Source organism: Budorcas taxicolor, chromosome 15, assembly GCF_023091745.1.
Source record: "Budorcas taxicolor isolate Tak-1 chromosome 15, Takin1.1, whole genome shotgun sequence".
Taxonomy (NCBI): Eukaryota; Metazoa; Chordata; class Mammalia; order Artiodactyla; family Bovidae; genus Budorcas; species Budorcas taxicolor.
Window position 1 is genome coordinate 76553544 of NC_068924.1, and position 24134 is coordinate 76577677.

Consider the following 24134-nt stretch of genomic DNA (forward strand, 5'->3'; position numbering starts at 1 on the left):
AGTACATTTTCACACTAAACACTGAGTTGAAGAAATTAAGACTTATGTTATTGTCTCCATATAAAAAGGTTACAACATTTCAGGATACAAGATTTCAGGATACTTGTATCTTCAGGATACAAGATTTTTATTTTTAATTTTATGCCTTTTATTTCTTCTTGGATATTTCATAAATAAAGATTATGGTCAACAAGCAACTGTGTAGGTTTTGCCGATGTGGATAGTGATCATCCATCGATTTCTTAATGAGTTTATAAACATATGCACACCCCAATATACACATATACACTAACATATATACATATACATGCTGATAACTGGTGATATACTTTTGCCAAAGCTGCCATAACAAACCTCATAACACTGTGTGGCTGAACAGCACAAATGTATTTTCTCACCATCCTGGATGCTTTGTGTTTGAAATCAAGGTGTATCCAGGGTTTTTTCCTTCTGAGGCCTCTCTCATCAACATACACAATCATTTTGAATTAAGGCCCCACCTTACACTTGCCCCATCAAAGACCCTATTTCTAAATTCAGTGACAGACTGAGGTAAGGAGTTTAGGACAGGCAAATATTGGATTTACTTATACCCACACATATACACATAGAAGCATGTATAAACCATCATTTTCTCACAAAATACAGAGTCTTGGTGTTAGGATTCATCAATAATGTTCATGAACTAAAGAATCAAAGAAAAGCACAACTCAAGAATAACATACAAGTACCTGCTAAACAGTTCCCTTACCCCACTAAGCTGCAGAACATCTATATGGGTTTCTCTCCATTCCTGGTCCTGACTCAGCTTTGGCTCAGTTTTCCCTTGACACCCCTACCTTCTACTAATAAAGGATTCAAATTCCCAACTCGAGTGCTATATACATGACTTCAAATTTTCTTAAAAAAATTTTTTTTAATATAAATTTATTTATTTTAATTGGAGGTTAATTCCTTACTGAGACTTCAAATTTTCTGTGTCTGCCCTTATCTCCTATACCTACAGAGATGAGTTTGCTAAAAACACAACTAATATCAGCTGGCCTTGTATAGTACCTACTGTTTAAAGAGAGGGAATTGACTGGGGAAATTTTTTTTAAAAAGGGACCTAAAAATTAAAACAGTAAATCTGTATGACCAAGAGAAGTGGTGTTACTGCTCCGATCTTCCCATTGGAGATGACCACGCAGACAAGGCAGATAACCCAGCATTGCCTGAGGGAAGGGTTACGACCTCTTCTGAGGCTGCCATTGTCTGCTTCACTGCACATGCTCTTCAGGACCCACCCCAACTGCCTCTCTTTGCTTCTAGACCTGTATACATGAGTCCCAGGAGTCCCCAGAAGGTGAGACCCAAGTGGAGTGACCCATGAACTGTGCCCCATGTGTAGGTATGCCATACTCTGTCAGTGCTGAGTCTCTGATTTTCACAGAGCGTCATATGGGGACCATGTATGGTTATTAAGAGTGAGGAGTCATGGTGGAAGGAGCGTAATGTTAGATTAGGCCAAACATTGGTATGGACCAAATTAGCAGAGATTCTTTTTTTAGGCCACAGTTTTGGAAGTTAAAAAGGACTGCAACAGGTTTCATTGGTGAGTGCCGGGGTCCAGCCCTGGTGGATCCAGGGTAATTCGAAGGGGAGATGGAGTTGGTGTTCTAGGAAAAAGCTATTTAATTAGAAAGATAAAGAGAGATTAGAAAAGAATAGTGCAGTAGGAAAATGAGTAGAGAAAAAGAGGCTGAATAACTTGGTTTATGTGGAATACCAATAAAACTCCAAGACAAGGAATTTGCACCATCTACGTAGGCCACTGGTGCCCACTTGAATAGCAGAGGGTGCCCCACCTTGGGCTCCCTCTTGCGTGGGTCTTAGAAGCCAGGGCAAGTAAGTAGACCTGGCGAGCATCCACGCTCCAGATGGGAATTCAGCCAGAAGGGGAAAGAAAGAATGACACAGGGGAATCCGTCTTTCCAGAAACTGATCCGTTTTCTTTATTTTCAGATTTGCTTATATACTTTTTGTTATACATAGGGATGAATACAGAGTCACAAGGGGTCAGCAGACCTGACCCTTGTCAAAATCAGGTGCTTCATATAAAATTATACAAAGGTCTTAGGGGTTTTATAACATCTTCTGGCCATGAGGCCTGCTGACATTTTATGGCCCTTTCTGATAACAGTCAGTCAACCAGAAAACATTTTTTCCAGGGGTGATTTTTTTCTTAAACTAGGCACCACCCTCCAAAGGCACCAGATAAAGTTGCATTCCTATAGGGTGAGGGTGCAGGGGGTTATAATCAAGAAAGGAATTTACTTAGCCTAAGGTTTAACATGATTATTCTTAAAGGTTAATACTTATTTCTCCTATATGCTAGTTATATATTTGTATAAGGGCAAGGAATATGGAGACTTAGCAGCAAATATTGGCCCAACAAATGAAAACCTTTCACTGGTATAATTTCTGACCAACACACTATACTATACTAATAATTTTCTAACTTCTCAAAAGAGTCTGTATTTAGAGAGTTTAAAGTATCTCGTGCCTCTCACGGTTGGGAGGCTGTAAAAAATCACAGCCTGGCCAGACAAACCTGCTCAGGCAGGCTAGAGAACCTTCAGAGGAGTCTGTAAGTTGAAACACTCTTGTCATGCCCAGGAATTTTTATTGACTGGAGCTGCAAGTTAACTCCTCCTCTGAGAGGGCTGGTGGGGAGCAGCCCCCCATAAAGTCAGAGGTGTAGGTGAGAGCATAAAACAGTAAAGTAGGCAGACTCTGGTTTGGGGGGTAGATGCTCGGGAACAGGGGGTCTCCTGAGGCTCGATCCTGCTTTTGCTTTATGTGGATCCTCCTTCCTCATGACCTTTGCCACGGGCAGAGTTCCTCATGCTGGCTCCCAGCAGGTGAGTTGGCTAAAACATGGAGAAAAAGGTGGCCAACAGTGAGATATATGGTAATGGGCAATCTACTTTGTTTGATGTAGGGAAAGAGACTCACAGTCTTAGGGAGGGGTTGGAGAATTAAAGTGGATTTGTCACTGAAGATCTATTAATTCGCACTTGGACTGTGCAAAAGGCATCCTTTTCACCAACGAAATGAGAAATATATTTGTGAAGGGAGCTCTAGCTCTTGAAGATCTCCATATGTGGTCTTCTCTAAGACCAAATCTTACAAAGGGAACTACAGCCACTAAATTGAAAAAATGCAGTGATATTTAATGGATCCCAGGGTGGCAGGTGCCAACTGGCAGCAATCAATCACCAAAGATCCAGTGGTCCTAGTTACTCTAATGGACAGCAGCATCGGAATAGTATGATCCACATGGACCTGTGGCATTGGCTAGGTAATTGTGGTTTCCCTAGAAGTAAAATAGATGCTTATTAAATTCCTACTTGATCTCTGTAAGCAGAAAAGATTTAATTCAAGGGAAACAAAATCTAACTAGAATTATTAAAATAGATAGCCATGGGTCTTCATTAATTCCCAGAATTGAGCCACTTTACAGCCCCAGGAACCATTCAATGAAAGGCAGTCTGGATTCTCTAAAGAAGGACTTGCTACAATAGCCAAAATTTTTATTTTTAATATTTATCCCACCCTCCCCAAAGGGACTCAAAGATTTTTTCAAGGTAAATGCACTGGGGAAAAGGAAATAATCATAATTTTCCGTAACTACTGAACACTTTATTTTGGGGGGTCCAAAATCACTGCAGATAGTAACTGCAGCCATGAAATTAAAAGACGCTTGCTCCTTGGAAGAACAGATATGACAAACCTAGACAGCATGTTAAAAAGCAAAGACATTACTTGGCCAAAAAAGGTCCATCTAGTCAAGGCTATGGTTTTTCCAGTAGTCCTGTGTGGATGTGAGAATTGGACTATAAAGAAAGCTGAGCACCAGAGAATTGATGCTTTTGAACTGTGATGTTGGAGAAGACTCTTGAGAGTCCCTTGGACTACAAGGAGATCAAACAAGTCCATCCTAAAGGAGATCAGTCCTGAATATTCATTGGAAGGACTGATACTGAAGCTGAAACTCAAATACTTTGATCACCCGATAAGAACTGACTCATTTGAAAAGACCCTGATTCTGGGAAAGATTGAAGGTGGGAAGAGAAGGGGTTGACAGAGGATGAGATGGCGGATGGCATGACTGACTCAATGGAAATGAGTTTGTGTAAATTCCAGGAATTGGTCATGGACAGGGAAGCCTGGCATGCTGCAGTCCATGGGGCAGCAAGGAGTCGGACACGACTGAGTGACTGCACTGAACTGAACTGAAGCTCTCCATCTTTCTGTCATAATTTAGTTCGTAGAGCTCTTCATCATCTTTCTCTTCCAAAGTACAGAACACTGGTCCTAACATGGATGGAATGATGCTGACTGGACCGAGGGAACAAGAAGCGGCAAATGCTCTGGCTTGTTGGTAAAGTACCTTCCTATCACTGGGTAAGAAATAAACATGACTAAATTTCAAGGGTCTTCTGACTCTATGAAATTTCTAGGGGGCCAGTGAAGTGGAGCATGCTGGGATGGCTCTCCTCAGATGAATAGTCATTGTTGCATCTGTCGTCTCCTAGAGTAAAGAAAGAAGGATCAGATTTACTGGGCCTTTTTAGATTTGGGAGGTAACATATTCCTTTTTTAAGTATGTTCCTATGGCCCATTTCCCAAGTGACCCAAAAAGATGCTAGTTTTGAATGAAGCCTGGAACAATAGAAGGCTCTGCAATAAGTCCAAGCTATTATCTAAGCCTCTCTATCACTTGGTCCATATGTTTCAGTAGATCCAATGGTGTTTGAAGTGTCCATGGCAGATAGGAATGCTGCTTGAAGCCTTTGACAGGTCCCCGAAAGTGAATTATAGCTCAAGCCTTTAGGATTTTTGAGTAAGACTCTTTCATTCTCTTCAAAGTACTCTTCTTTTTAATATTGAGCTCTTGACTTGCTACTGGGCATTAGTAGAAACTGAACACTTGATCATTACCTACCAAATTACCGTAAGACCTATGAACTAGTGTTATATAATTATAATATTAAAATGCTTGTTTTAAAGACACATATGTATTGAAAATAAAATAGAAACATATGTGATGTTATTCTTGTCTTTACCATATTTTTTAATTTTTTTTTTTACTTTACAATATTGTATTGGTTCTGCCACACATCAACGTGAATCCACCAGGGGCGTACCTGTGTTTCCCATCCTGAACTCCCCTCCCACCTCCCTCCCCATACCATCCCTCCGGGTCATCCCAGTGTTTATTTCTGATATGAAATTACCAACAGTTCATGTTACTACAGGCTAAATATTTGTTTGACATTGTTGATAGATCAAGACTGATAGTAACAATTCCTCTTTGTTTTCTTTTTTTTTGCATTTATTATTTTTAAAAATTTTTAAATATAAATTTATTTATTTTAATTGGAGATTAATTACTTTACAATATTGTATTGATTTTGCCTACTGAAAGTTTCTACTTTTAATTCCAATCTTTCAAAAATTTCTTTTTACATTTTGCTAATGTGTGAAAATGAAAGTCTCTCAGTTATGTCCGACTCTTTGGGACCCTACGGACCATACAGTCAATGGAATTCTCCAGGCCAGAATAATGGAGTGGGTAGCCATTCCCTTCTCCAGGGGATCTTCCCAACCTAGGGATCAAACTCAGGTCTCCCAATTTCAGGCGGATTCTTTACCAGCTGAGCCACAAGGGAAGCCCAAGAGTACTGAAGTGGAGCTTGTCCCTTTTCCAGTGGATCTTCCCGACCCAGAAATCGAACTGGGGTCTTCTGTATTGCAGGTGGATTTTTTACCAGCTGAGCTGCCTGGGAAGCCCTAATGCATGAAGTGTAATAAACAGTGAATATTGAAAACTTATAATTAGACATACTTTGCATGTGTGTACACCAGTGAAACCACCATCTCAGCCAAGATAAAGAACATGTCTATCATACGCAGAAATATTCTCATGCTCCCTCCCTTCACCATTCCCCACCACTCACAAAATATCATTTAAATTTAATTCCACTGTGCCCATAGAACATATGAACATAATCTGACTTGTTCGTTTGTTTGGGTTTTGTTTGTTAATTTAGTTTTACACTTTTTGGTCTTTTTTGGTAATTTTTTTCCTTAAAAAAGTAAAGATTCACGCACCATTGTGTTGAGAACTGTAGACTTAAAAAAATTAGGTCGTGAAATTTTTATCCTCACTCCCAATATCTAACAGTGTGTGTGCCTTATTCCTTTGTAGTAAAACTGAAGGTCATTCAAATTTTGATCTACAGTACTCAGCAGAGAGACTTTTATTTTAGACCAAAGATTAACTCTGTGAAGTAAATTTTCACACATGAAAGTACTTAGAAAAATTTACCATATATAAGTATTCCAAAACAACAATTAAAATGCACATTTTAGTATAGAAAGAGATTGAGAAATTTTTAACATCGATGAATAATATACGCTTTAAAGAACATGTAAAGAATGCTGTGTAATTAATTCAAAAACACTTAAAGTAGCAGATTGCAAGTCTGTTGAAATTGATTCCATCTTTATATCATTTATACATGAGCTGTAGGTTCTTTCTATGTGCTGTTTAATGTTCCAGGAGTCTAAACTGAGCTTTTTAACACAGTGGTGAAAAGATTTCCATTGTTAGAGAGGACAAATTACAATGTCAAAGTGCTATTCATATTTACTAAAGTTTCCTTGCCAAAGGTAATCATATAGCTAAACAAATGGTCAGTCTAGGAAGGAATGGCAAAAAAACATGGATACTAGAATAAATGATTTATTGGAGGCCCTTACCATATAGATGTAATGTGTTTTATTAATGACTCCATATTTGTCTATTATATTTATGCACAATATTTATTAAAACCTTTCTCAATATGAACATTCATTTTCCTTTTATTTTTTTGCTTAGAAAAATAGTGCTGCAATAAACATTGCACTACACATTATTGTTTTTATAAGTACTTCTCATACTTATACCCTTACATATTTAGGCTTGTTTTTTCCCTATGAGGAAATCACTTAGTAATGATTCTGTAGCACCTGAGGGGGTTTTATTTATTTAACCGAGAATATAAAAGGAGAAGGCAATGGCACCCCACTCCAGTACTCTTGCCTGGAAAATCCATGGACAGAGGAGCCTGGTAGGCTGCAGTCCATGGGGTTGCTAGGAGTCGGGCACGACTAAGCGACTTCACTTTCACTGTTTACTTTCATGCATTGGAGAAGGAAATGGCAACCCACTCCAGTGTTCTTGGCTGGAGAATCCCAGGGACAGGGAAGCTTGGTGGGCTGCCATCTATGGGGTCGCACAGAGTTGAACACGACTGAAGCAACTTAGCAGGAGCAGCAGCATAAAAGTAGAGTATCAGTTCCGTTCAGTTCAGTCTCTCAGTCGTGTCCGACTCTTTCTGACCCCATGAATCACAGCACGCCAGGCCTCCCTGTCCATCACCAACTCCCGGAGTTTACCCAAACTCATGTCCATTGAGTCAGTGATGCGATCCAGCCATCTCATCCTCTGTCGTCCCCTTCTCCTCCTGACCCCAATCCCTCCCAGCATCAGGATCTTCTCAAATGAGTCAGATCTTCACATGAGATGGCCAAAGTATTGGAGTTTCAGCTTCAACATCAGTCCTTCCAACGAACACTCAGGACTGATCTCCTTTAGGATGGACTGGTTGGATCTCCTTGCAGTCCAAGGGACATCAAGAGTCTTTCCAACACCACAGTTCAAAAACATCAATTCTTCAGCACTTAGCTTTCTTCACAGTCCAACTCTCGTATCCATACATGACTACTGGAAAAACCATAGCCTTGACTAGATGGACTTTGTTGGCAAAGTAGTGTCTCTGCTTTTGAATATGCTATCTAGGTTGGTCATAAGTTTCCTTCCAAGGAGTAAGCGTCTTTTAATTTCATGGCTGAAATCACCATCTGCAGTGATTTTAGAGCCCCCAAAAATAAAGTCTGACACTGTTTCGACTGTTTCCCCATCTATTTCCCATGAAGTGATGGAGCATAGAAAGGCATAAAAAGGGAGCATAAAGATGGTGGAGGAATAGGATGGGAAGACCACTTTCTCCCTCACAAATTCCTCAAAAGAACATTTCAACACTGAGCAAACTCCACAAAACAACTTCTGTAGGCTGGCAGAGGACTTCAGGCAACCAGAAAAGCAAACCATTGTCTTCAAAAACAGGTAGGAAAAAATATAAAAGACGAAGAAGGAGACAAAGGAGGTGGGGAGGGAGCCCCGTCCTGGGAAGGGAAGCCCGTCCCGGGAAGGGAATTTTAAGAAGAGAGGTTTCCAAACACCAGGAAACACTCTCCCTGCCGAGTCTGTGGCGAGTCTTGGAAACACAGAGGGCAACACAACACAACAGGAAGGAAAAATAAAGAAATAATTAAAACCAAGAGATTACAAGCCCAACAGTAACTCCCCCAGCGGAAAAGCAGCACAGATGCCTGCATCCGCCATTGGGAAGTGGGGGCAGGGCAGGGACGCGTGGGAGGCGCGGGCTGCAGTGCTTTGTAAGAATTGGGCAGGAACGCCCCACGCGCAACCAGAACGATCTAACTTGGGCTAGCAAACCAGACTGTGGGACAGCTACCCTCGAAAAGCTCGAACATAAGACACCGCCAGGACCGAGCACAGAACAAAGGACGGAACAGAAAAAGCCGGCTGCAGACCATCCCCCGCCGGGGACAGGCAGCCAGAGCCGTAAGGACTGGAAAGGGGCAATTGCAGACCCAGAGAGACTTTACTTACCTAACTGCAAGCAGGCTTCTTTGCTAAGACTTCTGGGGGTGCTGGACAGTCACAATCTGCCTCACGGGGGACGCCAGCGGTCCACCCAGAAAGCTGAGCAGCAGCGGCAGAAAAGGTGACAAGCCGCGGCGATCGCGCTCGCCAAACTCCTGAACTACTCGGACCTGGGAAGGGCACAAAGCGCAGTCCCAGCCGAATCTGTGCCTCTGAGGGCGGCCTGAGCACCGAACCTGAGTGACTTGGACCGGGGAAGTGCACGCAGCCGAGGGCCTGCCCCAGACGGTTCCCGGCTGAGCATTGTAGAGCCGGAGCGGTTTGTGCGCCACGAGAAGGGACAGGTCAAGCGGGGCTGAGACACTGTGTGCACACGACAGTGCTATTTGTTTGCAGCATCCCCCTCCCCACAGCGCGACTGAACTAGTGAGCCTAAAAAACCAGCAAACGGAAGAAGTTAAACAGAGGGAACCACCTTGGAAGTGATCTCACACGGCTCAAAACATCAGAGAAGGGCCAGATATATTTTTACTATTTTTAAAATCATTCCTTTTTTTTTTCTTTTTTCTTTTTTTTTCTAACTTTTTTTTTAATTGTTAAGTCTTCTACTTCTCCTCTAATTTTTATTACTATAACCTATTATTACTATTTTAAAAAAAAAAAGACTTTTTTTTTTTTTTTTAAGGCAAACACCATATATAGCCTTTGGATGGTTGTTGGTGGGTTTTTTTTGTTGTTGTTGTTTTGTTTTTGTTTGTTTGTTTTTTTAAATAATTCTTGTTTTTTTTTTTCTTTCTTTCTTTCCTCCTTTTTCCTTCTGCTTCTTTTCTTTAATATTGCATTTTTGAAAATCCAACCTCTACTCTAGATTTTTAATCTTTGCTCTTAGGTTTTTGTTGTCAATTTTGTACATTTAAAAACCCAATCTTCACTACCCAAGTTTACCTGAGAGCGAGATTACTGGCTTGACCACTCTCTTCTCCTTTGGACTCTCCTTTTTCTCCACCAGGTGGCCTCTGTCTCTTTCCTCCCCCATCTCTTCTCTATCCAACTCTGTGAATCTCTGTGTGTTCCAGACGGTGGAGAACACCTAAGGAACTGGTTACTGGCAGGATTTGTCTCTCTCCTTCTCATTCCTCTCTCTTATCCTCCTGGCCACCTCTGTCTACTTCCTCCCTCTCCTCTTCCCCGTATAACTCCGTAAATACCTCTGAGCGGTCCAGACTATAGAGCACACATAGGGAAGTGACTACTGGCTAGCTTGCTCTCTTCTCTTTTGATCTCACTGCATCTCATTCCAGTTACCTCTAACTACCCCCTCCATCTTCTCTTCTCCTTGTAACTCAGTGAACCTCTCTGAGTGTCCCTCAATGTGGAGAAACTTTTCATCTTTAACCTAGATTTTTTATCATCAGTGCTGTATAGATGGAGAAGTCTAGAGGCTACTGTAAAAATAAAACTGAAGACCAGAAGCAGGAGGCTTAAATCCAAAGCCTGAAGAAACATTAGAGAACTCTTGAATCCAGGGAACATTAAGCAATAGGAGCTCATCAAATGCCTCCATACCTACACTGAAACCAAGCTCCACCCAAGGGCTAACAAGTTCCAAAACAAGACATACCACTCAAATTCTCCAGCAACACAGGAACACTCCCCTGAGCTTCAATATACAGGCAGCTCAAAATTATTCCAAAACCTTTGACGTCTCATAACCCATTACTGGTCACTCCACTGCACTCCAGAGAGAAGAAACCCAGCTCCACCCACCAGAACTCCAACACAAGCCTCCCTAGCCAGGAAACCTTGACAAGCCACTGATAGAACCCCACCCACAGTGAGGAAGCTCCATAATAAAGAGAACTCCACAAATTACCAGAATATAAAAAGGCCACCCCAAACGCAGCAATATAACCAAGATGAAGAGACAGAGGAATACTCAGCAGGTAAAGGAACAGGAGAGTTGCCCACCAAACCAAACAAAAGAGGAAGAAGTAGGGAATCTACCTGAGAAGGAATTCCGAATATTGATAGTGAAAATGATCCAAAATCTTGAAATCAAAATGGAATCACAGATAAATAGCCTAGAGACAAGGATTGAGAAGATGCAAGAAAGGTTTAACAAGGACCTAGAAGAAATAAAAAAGAGTCAAAATATAATGAATAATGCAATAAATGAGATCAGAAACACTCTGGAGGCAACAAATAGTAGAATAACAGAGGCAGAAGATAGGATTAGTGAAATAGAAGATAGAATGGTAGAAATAAATGAATCAGAGAGGAAACAAGAAAAACGAATTAAAAGAAGCAAGGACAATCTCAGAGACCTCCAGGACAATATGAAACACTCCAACATTCGAATTATAGGAGTCCCAGAAGAAGAAGATAGAAAGAAAGACCATGAGAAAATTCTTGAGGAGATAATAGTTGAAAACTTCCCTAAAATGGGGAAGGAAATAATCACCCAAGTCCAAGAAACACAGAGAGTTCCAAATAGGATAAACCCAAGGCAAAACACCCCAAGACACATATTAATTAAATTAACAAAGATCAAACACAAAGAACAAATATTAAAAGCAGCAAGGGAAAAACAACAAATAACACACAAGGGGATTCCCATAAGGATAACAGCTGATCATTCAATAGAAACTCTTCAGGCCAGGAGGGAATGGCAAGACATACTTAAAGTGATGAAAGAAAATAACCTACAGCCCAGATTACTGTACCCAGCAAGGATCTCATTCAAATATGAAGGAGAAATCAAAAGCTTTACAGACAAGCAAAAGCTGAGAGAATTCAGCACCACCAAGCCAGCTCTCCAACAAATTCTAAAGGATATTCTCTAGACAGGAAACACGAAAGGGGTGTATAAACCCGAACCCAAAACAATAAAGTAAATGGTAACTGGATCATACTTATCAATAATTACCTTAAACGTAAATGGGTTGAACGCCCCAACCAAAAGGCAAAGACTGGCTGAATGGATACAAAAACATGACCCCTCTATATGCTGCTTACAAGAGACCCACCTCAAAACAAGGGACACATACAGACTGAAAGCGAAGGGCTGAAAAATGATATACCACACAAATAGAGACCAAAAGAAAGCAGGAGTGGCAATACTCATATCCGATAAAATAGACTATAAAACAAAGGCTGTGAAAAGAGACAAAGAAGGCCACTACATAATGATCAAAGGATCAATCCAAGAAGAAGATATAACAATTATAAATATATATGCACCCAATATAGGAGCACCTCAATATGTAAGACAAATGCTAACAAGTATGAAAGGGGAAATCAACAATAACACAATAATAGTGGGAGACTTTAATACCCCACTCACACCTATGGACAGATCAACTAAACAGAAAATCAACAAAGAAACGCAAACTTTAAATGATACATTAGATCAATTAGACCTAATGGATATCTATAGGACATTTCACCCCAAAACAATGAATTTCACCTTTTTTTCAAGTGCTCATGGAACCTTCTCCAGGATAGATCACATCCTGGGCCATAAATCTAAACTTGATCAATTCAAAAAAATCAAAATCATTCCAAGCATCTTTTCTGACCATAATGCACTAAGATTAGATCTCAATTACAGGAGAAAAACTACTAAAAATTCCAACATATGGAGGTTGAACAACACACTTCTGAATAACCAACAAATCACAGAAGAAATCAAAAAAGAAATCAAAATATGCATAGAAACTAATGAAAATGAAAACACAACAACCCAAAACCTGTGGGACACTATAAAAGCAGTGCTAAGAGGAAAGTTCATAGCAATACAGGCATACCTCAAGAAACAAGAAAAAAGTCAAATAAATAACCTAACTCTACAACTAAAGCAACTAGAAAAGGAAGAATTGGAGAACCCCAGAGTTAGTAGAAGGAAAGAAATCTTAAAAATTAGGGCAGAAATAAATGCTAAAGAAACAAAAGAGACCATAGCAAAAATCAACAAGGCCAAAAGCTGGTTCTTTGAAAGGATAAATAAAATTGACAAACCACTAGCCAGACTCATCAAGAAGCAAAGAGAGAAAAATCAAATCAATAAAATTAGAAATGAAAATGGAGAGATCACAATAGACAACACAGAAATACAAAGGATCATAAGAGACTACTATCAGCAGTTGTATGCCAATAAAATGGACAACGTGGAAGAAATGGACAAATTCTTAGAAAAGTACAATTTTCCAAAACTGAACCAGGAAGAAATAGAAAATCTTAACAGACCCATCACAAGCACAGAAATTGAAACTGTAATCAGAAATCTTCCAGCAAACAAAAGCCCAGGTCCAGACGGCTTCACAGCTGAATTCTACCAAAATTTCGAGAAGAGCTAACACCTATCCTACTCAAACTCTTCCAGAAAATTGCAGAGGAAGGTAAACTTCCAAACTCATTCTATGAGGCCACCATCACCCTAATACCAAAACCTGACAAAGATGTCACAAAAAAAAGAAAACTACAGGCCAATATCACTGATGAACATAGATGCAAAAATCCTCAACAAAATTCTAGCAATTAGAATCCAACAACACATTAAAAAGATCATACACCATGACCAAGTGGGCTTTATCCCAGGGATGCAAGGATTCTTCAATATCCGCAAATCAATCAATGTAATTCACCACATTAACAAATTGAAAAATAAAAACCATATGATTATCTCAATAGATGCAGAGAAGGCCTTTGACAAAATTCAACATCCATTTATGATAAAAACTCTTCAGAAAGCAGGAATAGAAGGAACATACCTCAACATAATAAAAGCTATATATGACAAACCCACAGCAAACATTATCCTCAATGGTGAAAAATTGAAAGCATTTCCCCTAAAGTCAGGAACAAGACAAGGGTGTCCACTTTCACCGCTACTATTCAACATAGTTCTGGAAGTTTTGGCCACAGCAATCAGAGCAGAAAAAGAAATAAAAGGAACCCAAATTAGAAAAGAAGAAGTAAAACTCTCACTGTTTACAGATGACATGATCCTCTACATGGAAAACCCTAAAGACTCCACCAGAAAATTACTAGAGCTCATCAATGAATATAGTAAAGTTGCAGGATATAAAATCAACACACAGAAATCCCTTGCATTCGTATACACTAATAATGAGAAAGTAGAAAAAGAAATTAAGGAAACAATTCCATTCACCATTGCAACGAAAAGAATAAAATACTTAGGAATATATCTACCCAAAGAAACTAAAGACCTATATATAGAAAACTATAAAACACTGATGAAAGAAATCAAAGAGGACAGTAATAGATGGAGAAATATACCATGTTCATGGATCGGAAGAATCAATATAGTGAAAATCAGTATACTACCCAAAGCGATTTACAAATTCAATGCAATCCCTATCAAGCTACCAGCCATATTTTTCACAGAACTAGAATAAATAATTTCAAGATGTGTATGGAAATACAAAAAACCTCGAATTGCCAAAGCAATCTTGAGAAAGAAGAATGGAACTGGAGGAATCAACCTGCCTGACTTCAGGCTCTACTACAAAGCCACAGTCATCAAGACAGTATGGTACTGGCACAAAGACAGACATATAGATCAATGGAACAAAATAGAAAGCCCAGAGATAAATCCAGACACATATGGAAACCTTATCTTTGACAAAGGAGGCAAGAATATACAATGGAGTAAGGACAATCTCTTTAACAAGTGATGCTGGGAAAACTGGTCAACCACTTGTAAAAGAATGAAACTAGATCACTTTCTAACACCACACACAAAAATAAACTCAAAATGGATTAAAGATCTAAATGTAAGACCAGAAACTATAAAACTCCTAGAGGAGAACATAGGCAAAACACTCTCCGACATATATCACAGCAGGATCCTCTATGATCCACCTCCCAGAATTCTGGAAATAAAAGCAAAAATAAACAAATGGGATCTAATTAAAATTAAAAGCTTCTGCACAACAAAGGAAAAGATAAGCAAGGTGAAAAGACAGCCTTCTGAATGGGAGAAAATAATAGCAAATGAAGCAACTGACAAACAACTAATCTCAAAAATATACAAGCAACTTATGCAGCTCAATTCCAGAAAAATAAACGACCCAATCAAAAAATGGGCCAAAGAACTAAATAGACATTTCTCCAAAGAAGACATACGGATGGCTAACAAACACATGAAAAGATGCTCAACATCACTCATTATCAGAGAAATGCAAATCAAGACCACAATGAGGTACCACTTCACACCAGTCAGAATGGCTGTGATCCAAAAATCTGCAAGCAATAAATGCTGGAGAGGGTGTGGAGAAAAGGGAACCCTCTTACACTGTTGGTGGGAATGCAAACTAGTACAGCCACTATGGAGAACAGTGTGGAGATTCCTTAAAAAATTGCAAATAGAACTACCTTATGACCCAGCAATCCCACTGCTGGGCGTACCCACCAAGGAAACCAGAATTGAAAGAGACACATGTACCCCAATGTTCATCGCAGCACTGTTTATAATAGCCAGGACATGGAAACAACCTAGATGTCCATCAGCAGATGAATGGATAAGAAAGCTGTGGTACATATACACAATGGAGTATTACTCAGCCGTTAAAAAGAATACATTTGAATCAGTTCTGTTGAGATGGATGAAACTGGAGCCGATTATACAGAGTGAAGTAAGGCAGAAAGAAAAACACCAATACAGTATACTAACACATATATATGGAATTTAGAAAGATGGCAATGACGACCCTGTATGCAAGACAGGAAAAAAGACACAGCTGTGTATAACGGACTTTTGGACTCAGAGGGAGAGGGAGAGGGTGGGATGATTTGGGAGAATGGCATTCTATCATGTATACTATCATGTCAGAATTGAATCTCCAGTCTATGTCTGATGCAGGATACAGCATGCTTGGGGCTGGTGCATGGGGATGACCCAGAGAGATGTTATGGGGAGGGAGGTGGGAGGGGGGTTCATGTTTGGGAACACATGTAAGAATTAAAGATTTTAAAATTAAAAAAAAAAATAAAAATAAAAAAAAGAAAGGCATAAAAAAAGGGAAAATGTCATTCTTTCAGTTATAGCACATCCTGAATATCACACCTTACGCTTTACCATCTGAGCTACCAGGGAAGCCCCTTAGACATCTCTACTTACTAGTTTACAGTAAGGAGAAAACTGATCTTTAAAAGTGAAACATTGCTAAGTAAATGAACACAATTGCCATAACCTTGAAGACATAACTCCCTACTAAAAGGAAATTACAGCATGAGCTGTATTTAAAAATTTGGGACAATATTGAACAGCAAATTTCAATCAAGCCTGTGAACAAATTACATACATAAATGCAGCATAATTTCTGTATTACTTCAAATGTCTCATAATCCCGACAATTAGGGAAGAAATTTTCTCATTGCCTTTCTAACGTCTTTGTTCCGCAGACTATATATGATAGGATTGAACATTGGAGTCAAAATGGTGTAGAAAAGAGATATCAGTTTGTCTATACCTTCATGCTGATTCGATTTAGGCTTTAAGTAGGTGACAGTGGCTGATCCATAGAATAAAAGTACAACGGTGATGTGGGAAGAGCAAGTGGAGAAAGCTTTGGTCCGTCCTGTGTTTGCTGGCAACTTCAGGATGGTGGAGATAATTCTGATATAGAATCCAAGTATCAGCAAAAAGGGAACAGTGACAAACATTATACCAAATATATAGACCACCATCTCATTCACAAAGATGTCTCCGCAAGCCAGTTTTAATAATGGTGGAATGTCACAGAAGAAATGATTGATTGTGTTGGAGCCACAGAAAGGCAGAGAGAAAATCTGGCATGTTTGGCCTATCTGGACTGGAACACCACTGATCCAGGAGGCAACCACCAGCCCGATGCAGACCTTGGGGCACATGACCAGGGGATAGTGCAGAGGGTAACAGATGGCCACACAGCGGTCGTAGGCCATCACGGCCAGGAGGAAGCACTCAGTGGCTCCCAGCATAAGGAAGAAGCACATTTGTGTAGCACAAGTTAAAAAAGAAATGGTTCCTTTCTGGGTGCAAAGGTCCATGAGCATCCTGGGAAGAGTGATGGATACATAACAGATTTCTAGGAAGGAAAAATTGCCGAGGAAAAAATACATGGGTGTCTGAAGAGTGGCATCTAGCCTGGTTATTAGAATTATGGTGCCATTCCCCAACAGGATAATCACATAGATGACTAAGAATATCCCAAAAAGAAACAACTGAAATTGGGGAATATCAGTGAAACCCAAGAGGACAAAGTCCATCATGATAGTGAGATTTGTTTCTGTAATTTTCAAATGGTCTTCTCTCTCTAAATTTACATTTCTTGACTGCATTTTCTCTTTGTACAATTGGACTAGGACATGGGCTTTAGTTCTAATAAGTTCTCAGTTTGTTTCTGACACACGTGTTCTGTGATTTGGGGAGATTTGATTTGAATTCAGGAGCTATAAACTCATCTGCAGGAAAAAAAAATCTGAAATGATTTATAATGTTACATCTACATTCTAATAAAATCTATATGTCTCATTATTTTAATTTAAATTATGGCATGAGAATGGAGAAAGCAGATAAACTACTTCTTACAGTCAAAATATCAATTAATTGTCTAACTTCCATGATTTTTATTCCCCAATCAATCTTGTTTATAATATAATATCTTGTCTAAAACATCTAACACAATGTTCTATTGATTATTTATATATACTTTTTACCCTTAACATTATATCTAATAATTCATTTTATAAAGATATGGCATAAAGCTCTGCCCTAATTTACTGCTTCATAAATGCTTCTGAATTAACTTAAAAGTAGAAATTATTATTAGAAGTGATTTTCTAAGGAGTGAGAAAGTTAAAACTGTAAGACTGCAAGAGACAAAGCTTTTATATTGAAGATGATAAGGTTCCACTGATCAGAATTCCAAATTACTGAATTAAAATACATCTCATTGCTTAAAAACACAACTTTTTGACATTTAACTGTTTTTAATCCTATAATTTTGGTGGAGAAAGAAATAGCAACCCACTCCAGTATTCTTGCCTGGAGAATCCCAGGGACGGAGGAGCCTTGTGGGCTGCCATGTATGGGGTCGCACAGAGTCGAACAAGACTGAGGTGACTTAGCGGCAGCAGCAGCAGTAATTTTGGACATTTGAATACTTTTCCGCCAAAATTAAATGTTCCTAAGGAAAAGAAAGATCAATACATATAAAAGTTTCACAAATGTAGTCAGATATTGTGTTCAATTCCTTCCCTGTTTGTGGTCTGATTTGATCGGGTAACATAAACAATAATAAAAATCAACCAAAAAGGTTAAGTTAAATATTCTTTTCTAGGAAATTATAATTAGGGTGTGAAAAATGCTTCATATATTCCCCTATAGAGGGAAGTGCTCAGATGTTCAGTTGCGTCCAACTCTTTGTGACCCTGTAGCCTGCCAGGCTCCTCTGTTCATGGGATTCTCCAGGCAAGAATACTGGGGTGGGTTGCCATACCCTCATCCAAAGGATCTTCCTGACCCAGGGATCGAACCCGTGTCTCTTATGTCTCCTGCACTGGCAGGCAGATTCTTTACCACTAGTGCCACTCAGGAAGCTCTATAGAAGGAAATTCACTAATAAAATGTGATTCTTTCTCATTGAAATTATTTTAGTTGTAATGGCAACATTTACTTTATTGTCAGTTTATCAAAATATGTTTGATTAATTTGAATGCAATACAACATTCTTTGATTACAGTTTTAATAGATTATTTCTTGAAATGAATAATATTAATGTTAGTATTATGTTAGCAATAGACACATTAAAAGCATATATTTCAAATGCTTCAAACACAGTAACTTTTTAATGCAGAAAGTAGGAAATCTAACTTAAACAAGGATATCTTAAAGAATAAATAGGTGTTCAACCCATATATACTCATGATTTTAGTTGTTGGACATGTGTCTTAGTCGTTCAGTCATGCCGGACTGTTTGTGACACCATGGAGAGCAGCCTACCTACTCTGTTGGTGAAATTTTCCGGGGAAGGATACTGAAATGGGTAGTCATTCCCTTTTCCAGGGGATCTTCTCAATCAAGGGATCAAATCTGGTTCTCCTGCATTGCAGACAGATTCTTTACTATCTGAGCCACAAGAGAAAGCCCATAGTTGTTTGATATTATTTATTAAGTCTTGATCCTGAAATTTAGAAACTGTCTGGAATTAAAATAGAATATTAATATATAATAGTTTATATTTACCTTTTTCAAATTTTTCTGGTTACTTTATTCTTGCTGATGAATTTTTTTTAATATATCTTAAAATGTTGCATTGTTTAAGATCTGTAAGATTTTTAAACAGGAACTTAACTTGCTTTCATAAAGCAAGGCTCTTTATAGAGGAACTCCTCACTTCTTCCTCAAGGGAATATTTCTTTTCCCTCTGTACATCTAAATTGCTAGTTAAATGCTCCTGTTGGCAATTAAGTTAGTGTGTTTTTGCAAACAATTCTTCCATGGTAGACCAGACTTTCCTTCAGGCTTTCCACATAATATAATTTCATGCCTTCTCCATTTCCTAAATACAGTCAGCGGGCAAAGATATCCTAGAAGAAGAAACACTTTGAATGGTCCAACAGTCCAGCAGGAAAATGTTCAAATTCTTTATCAACTGATTTCTTACCTGTGTTATTTTATTCTCTATAATTCCTCTGAATAGTCTTTTTTTTTTAAAAAAAAAAAAAAACATGCATCGTTGTCATCTGAACATGCTCTACTTATTCTCTCACCTTTAAGCAAAACTAAGATTATTTTATTTAAAGCATGATTATCTCTCAGACACCCTGGGAATCCCTGAATAGACACATACAGCTCATTAATGAAACCTATAAACAAAAATTAAGAACAACTATGTTATCTGAAGTTATTTGAAGTTTTTTTTTAATGTGGATCATTTTTAAAGTCTTTATTAAATTTGTTTCAATATTGCTTCTGTTTCATGTTTTTTGGTTTTTTGACCAGAAATGGACCCTGCATCCCCTGCTCTTGAAGGTGAAGTCTTAACCACTGGACTGCCAGTCCCAAGAACAACCATTATTTATAAAATTCTCTAAATTAAAAACTCCTCTTTTTCATTGAAAGATTTAGTAATTTACATTTCTCAGTTTCAACCCACATGCGTATATTTTGTGGAAAGAATCACTTCAAGCATGAATCTAATATTTACAGACTAAGTTTTGCTATTGTTCCTGTAACAGAGTCATTTTCCAGGCCTGGATTTCTGCTCATCTCCACTGTATTAGGAGACTATTTCTTCAAATTTTGAGCCTCAGTGTTTTTCCTTAGTCAGGAGGTTATACTCCCTTGCAATTATTTTACCACAGTTCTATTGGGGATGTTAGGTAATTTCAAATAGTACCTAACACTGACCTCTATGGGCTGGATCCCACTTTCACTGCCAAAAATGTAGAAATTAACTTTAAGTAAAGGAATAAATTCTATGTTTTCTGACTCTGAATCATGTGCCCCTACCATCCCCACAGGTTTTAGGGCAAACACTTATCAAGCAGCATGTGCCAGCAGGAACCTTATGACTGTGTTATACACAGAATTTTGACCAGGTACCCTGTGACTCAAACCATGCTATTCCTAGGGAAAGGATCCCTAAATGCCCAGTGTGCACACGGTGAGAATTTGAGGATCATGACTAGGCTCTGACACGAGCTCCCCGTAGCCAGAAAACAGAAGATGCGTCTTCTATCCCGCCCCCCTCGCCCCGTGTACACACACAACACTCATCGCCAGGGGGAATTCTTACAAAAATCTCTTCCTGAACCTGGAAAATATTCTTATTACCAACAAAAGCTGGATGGTTCGGGAGAATGGCATTGAAACATGTATATTATCACATGTGAAACGAATCGCCAGTCCAGGTTCCACATGAGACAGAATGCTCGGGGCTGGTGCACTGGGATGACCCAGTGGGATGGGATGGGGAGGGAGGAGGGAGGGGGGTTCAGGATGCGGAACACATGTACACCCATGGCTGATTCTTGTCAATGTATGGCAAAACCAATACAGTATTGTAAAGTAATTAGCCTTCAAAAAATTTTAAAAAAAATGCAATCTTCAAAAAAAAAAAAAAACAACAACAACAACACAAAACCTGTATTTGTTTACGGAAGGTTATGGATGAAGCAGGGAAACAAGATAAACTACATATAGTACAAGCAAATGTCTGATTCATTTTTTCCCATCTTACTGCTGCTTAACAAATGCTTTCCTATTTCAAAAGTGTTCTTTGAGAGGTGTCTTTGCTTCTGATTTTGAAAGATTTGCTTTATACTCAGAACACACTCTAGACGGCGCTAGTGCTAAAGACCCCACCTACAGGTGCAGGAGACACAGGGTTTAATCCCTGGGTTGGGAAGATGCCCTGGAGGAGGACATGGAAACCCACTCCAGTTTTCTTGCCTGAGAAATCTTGGACGTAGGAACCTGGAGAGTTATAATCCATAGGGTTTCCAATAATCCGACGTGACTGAAGTTATTTAGCACACACACACACACCCCCCATGCTGAACATACTTGCACGATAACATATATATATATATATATATATATATATATATATATATATATATATATATATACACACGTTTTTCTTATTCCTTGCTTCCCTGGTGGCTCAGATGGTAAAGCGTCTGCCTGCAGTGCGGGAGACCTGGGTTAGATCCCTGGGTCGGGAAGATCCCTTGGAGGAGGAAATGGCAACCCACTCCAGTACTCTTGCCTGGAAAATTCCATGGACTGAGGAGCTTGGTGGGCTACAGTCCATGAGATCTCAAAGATCTCACTTTCTTTCTTATTTATATATTATCTCATTCTTTTCTTCTCTCCATTTTTGCACATTCAAAAATATTTATTAACAATTTATTGTATGGAAATTATCTCACTCTTTCATTTCTTTTACTTTCAATCACTTTTAATCTGTTTATTCAAAATGCAGTTCAAGGTGGCTGATATTGAACATATAGCTTTTTAAATCTTAATGTTTACCTTTCACTTGAACTGCTTAGTCCGTATTTGTTTAACATTTTCTTTTTTTTTTTTTTTTTTACTATAAATTCCTATTTGTTTCCATTTATTCTTTTGTTTTGCTGCTCTTCTGCCAATTTTGGAATTAATTGTTTTATATTTTACATTTGATATCTTATTCTGACTTTGTATTATTATTTCAGTGATTGCTTCAGAGCTTACAATTTAATATGTGCAAGATATCAATGTTTGCCTACAGTTAAAATTGTTCCACTTTGATCTCTGTTTACAGCTTTCGACATTCCACTTCATGTCTCACATCAAGCACGTCACACCTGACATTTTGCGCACGTCATAATCTTGTAACAGTGTTCTGCCAGGTCCTCAGATGCATTCTTTGTGTTATTGATGTCATATATTATGCTTGTATGTATATTATAATCCCAACTTATCTGTCAATATTTTAGCTTTAAGTAGTCATTTGTCTAACAGATCAGGACTCCTATTGCACCTCCCTGAAATCCTCTGTCTAGCTCCTCTGTGAAGTACCCAGATAATAGTAGTTCACATGTATTTCCTGGGTTTTTCAGATGCTGAAGAAGTCAGGTGTTAGTTGTTCGGTCATGTCCTCCTCTTTGGGACTGTAGCCCATGAGGCTTCTCTGTCCATGGGATTTTCCAGGCAAGAACAGTGGGGTGAGTTACCATTCCCTTCTCCAGGGGATCTTCCCAACCCAAGGATCAAACCCTGGTCTCCTGCTGTACAGGCAGATTCTTTACCAGCTGAGCCACCAGCGAAGTCCTCAAATGCTATTAACCACTGCCAAGTGGAAGAAATTAGCTGCTTGATTTCCAGACCTACTGGCACCCAATGATTGATAATGTTAGCTGCTCTGCTACCTCAGAATTAACCAAATACCTAATTGTACATGAGCTGACCATGTACACTGGGACCTCTCCCTCATCTGGTCTTTAAAAATGTTTTGTTAAAACACTTGTCAGAGTTCCAAATGTTTTTGGAGTATGAGGCACGTATTCTTGCATGGCCCTGAAGTCAAGCTTTCTCTGCTCCAAACTGGGATGTTTCAGCTGTGTTTCGCTTCACTGTGCATCAGGGACACAATCTTGCATTCTGTAACAGTCTCACTATGGTGTGATAGATTTTATTCTTATTCATTCTAAAGGGGCTCACTGTAGTACATATATTCATGATTTCTAAGAAATTTGAAAATTGTTCTGTCACTATAGTTAGTGCTTTACACTTGGCCTTCAGTTATTCATATTTTAGACAATTTTAGACAATCCGCCTGTTCCTGAGGCCGTGACTTTTTTATATCATTTTAAAAGTACTCTTTATGGTTTAGTGAGCACCCTGGTGGCTCAGAGATTAGAGCGTCTGCCTGCAATGCGGGAGACCTGGGTTCGATCCCTGGATCAGGAAGATCCCCTGGAGAAGGAAATGGCAACCCACTCCAGTATTCTTGCCTGGAGAATCCCATGGATGGAGGAGCCTGGTGGGCTACAGTCCATGGGGTCGCAAAGAGCGGACATGACTGAGCGACTTCACTTTCTTTCACTTTATGGGTTTTATTCTTTCCAGAATTTGAATTCAAGTTCACTGACATTTCTTTGACCATGTCCAAATTACTGTAAATCTAATCCTATTAATTTTTCATTTCACTTACTTTTAATTACATTTCATTTCCTTTCTTCTTACCTTTCACTCTAGAAATTTCAGTGCATTTTTTACAGGTTTTATGTATTTGTTGAAACTCTCTGTGTGTGAAAGTAAAAGTCACGCAGTCGTGTCTGACTCTTTGTTACCCCGTGGACTGTAGAATACCAGGCTCCTCTGTCCATGGAACGCTCCAGACCAGAGTACTGGAGAGGGTAGCCATTCCCTTCACCAGGGAATCTTCCCAAGATAGGGATCAAACCCAGGTCTTCCTCTGCAGGATGATTCTTTACCATCTGAACCACCAGGGAAGCCCTGAAACTCTGTATTTAACTCAACCTTTGTTTAGCTATATTTTATTTCAAGACCTTGGCTATTATTAAGAGATTATGGGAGGCATTGCTAAATTCATCACTTGAGACATCTTGCAGTCATTTTCAATTGATTCTTTTTTTTTTTTCCTTTGGACAGTAGGTTAGTCTTCCTGAGCTTTCCATATTATAGGTAATTTAATGAGCGATTGAACTGAACTGAACTGATGGTGCGTGGGATGAAAACCAAGCGTCCTAGCCACAAGACCACCAGGGGCTAGAATTAAAGCATTTCTGACTCTTGCCCTAGCTGAAAGCAAGAATGTTTCAAGAAGAGAAAAAC

At 39.1% G+C, this 24134-nt stretch overlaps 1 protein-coding gene across 1 annotated transcript; it reads right to left on the reverse strand.

Moving 5' to 3' along the window:
* Positions 1 to 16159: 16159 nt before the first annotated feature.
* On the reverse strand, positions 16160 to 17125 carry LOC128060706 (olfactory receptor 10AG1-like). Its single transcript, XM_052653086.1, has one exon. It carries the CDS (start codon positions 17123 to 17125, stop codon positions 16160 to 16162), a length of 966 nt encoding a protein of 321 aa, XP_052509046.1.
* Positions 17126 to 24134: the final 7009 nt, after the last annotated feature.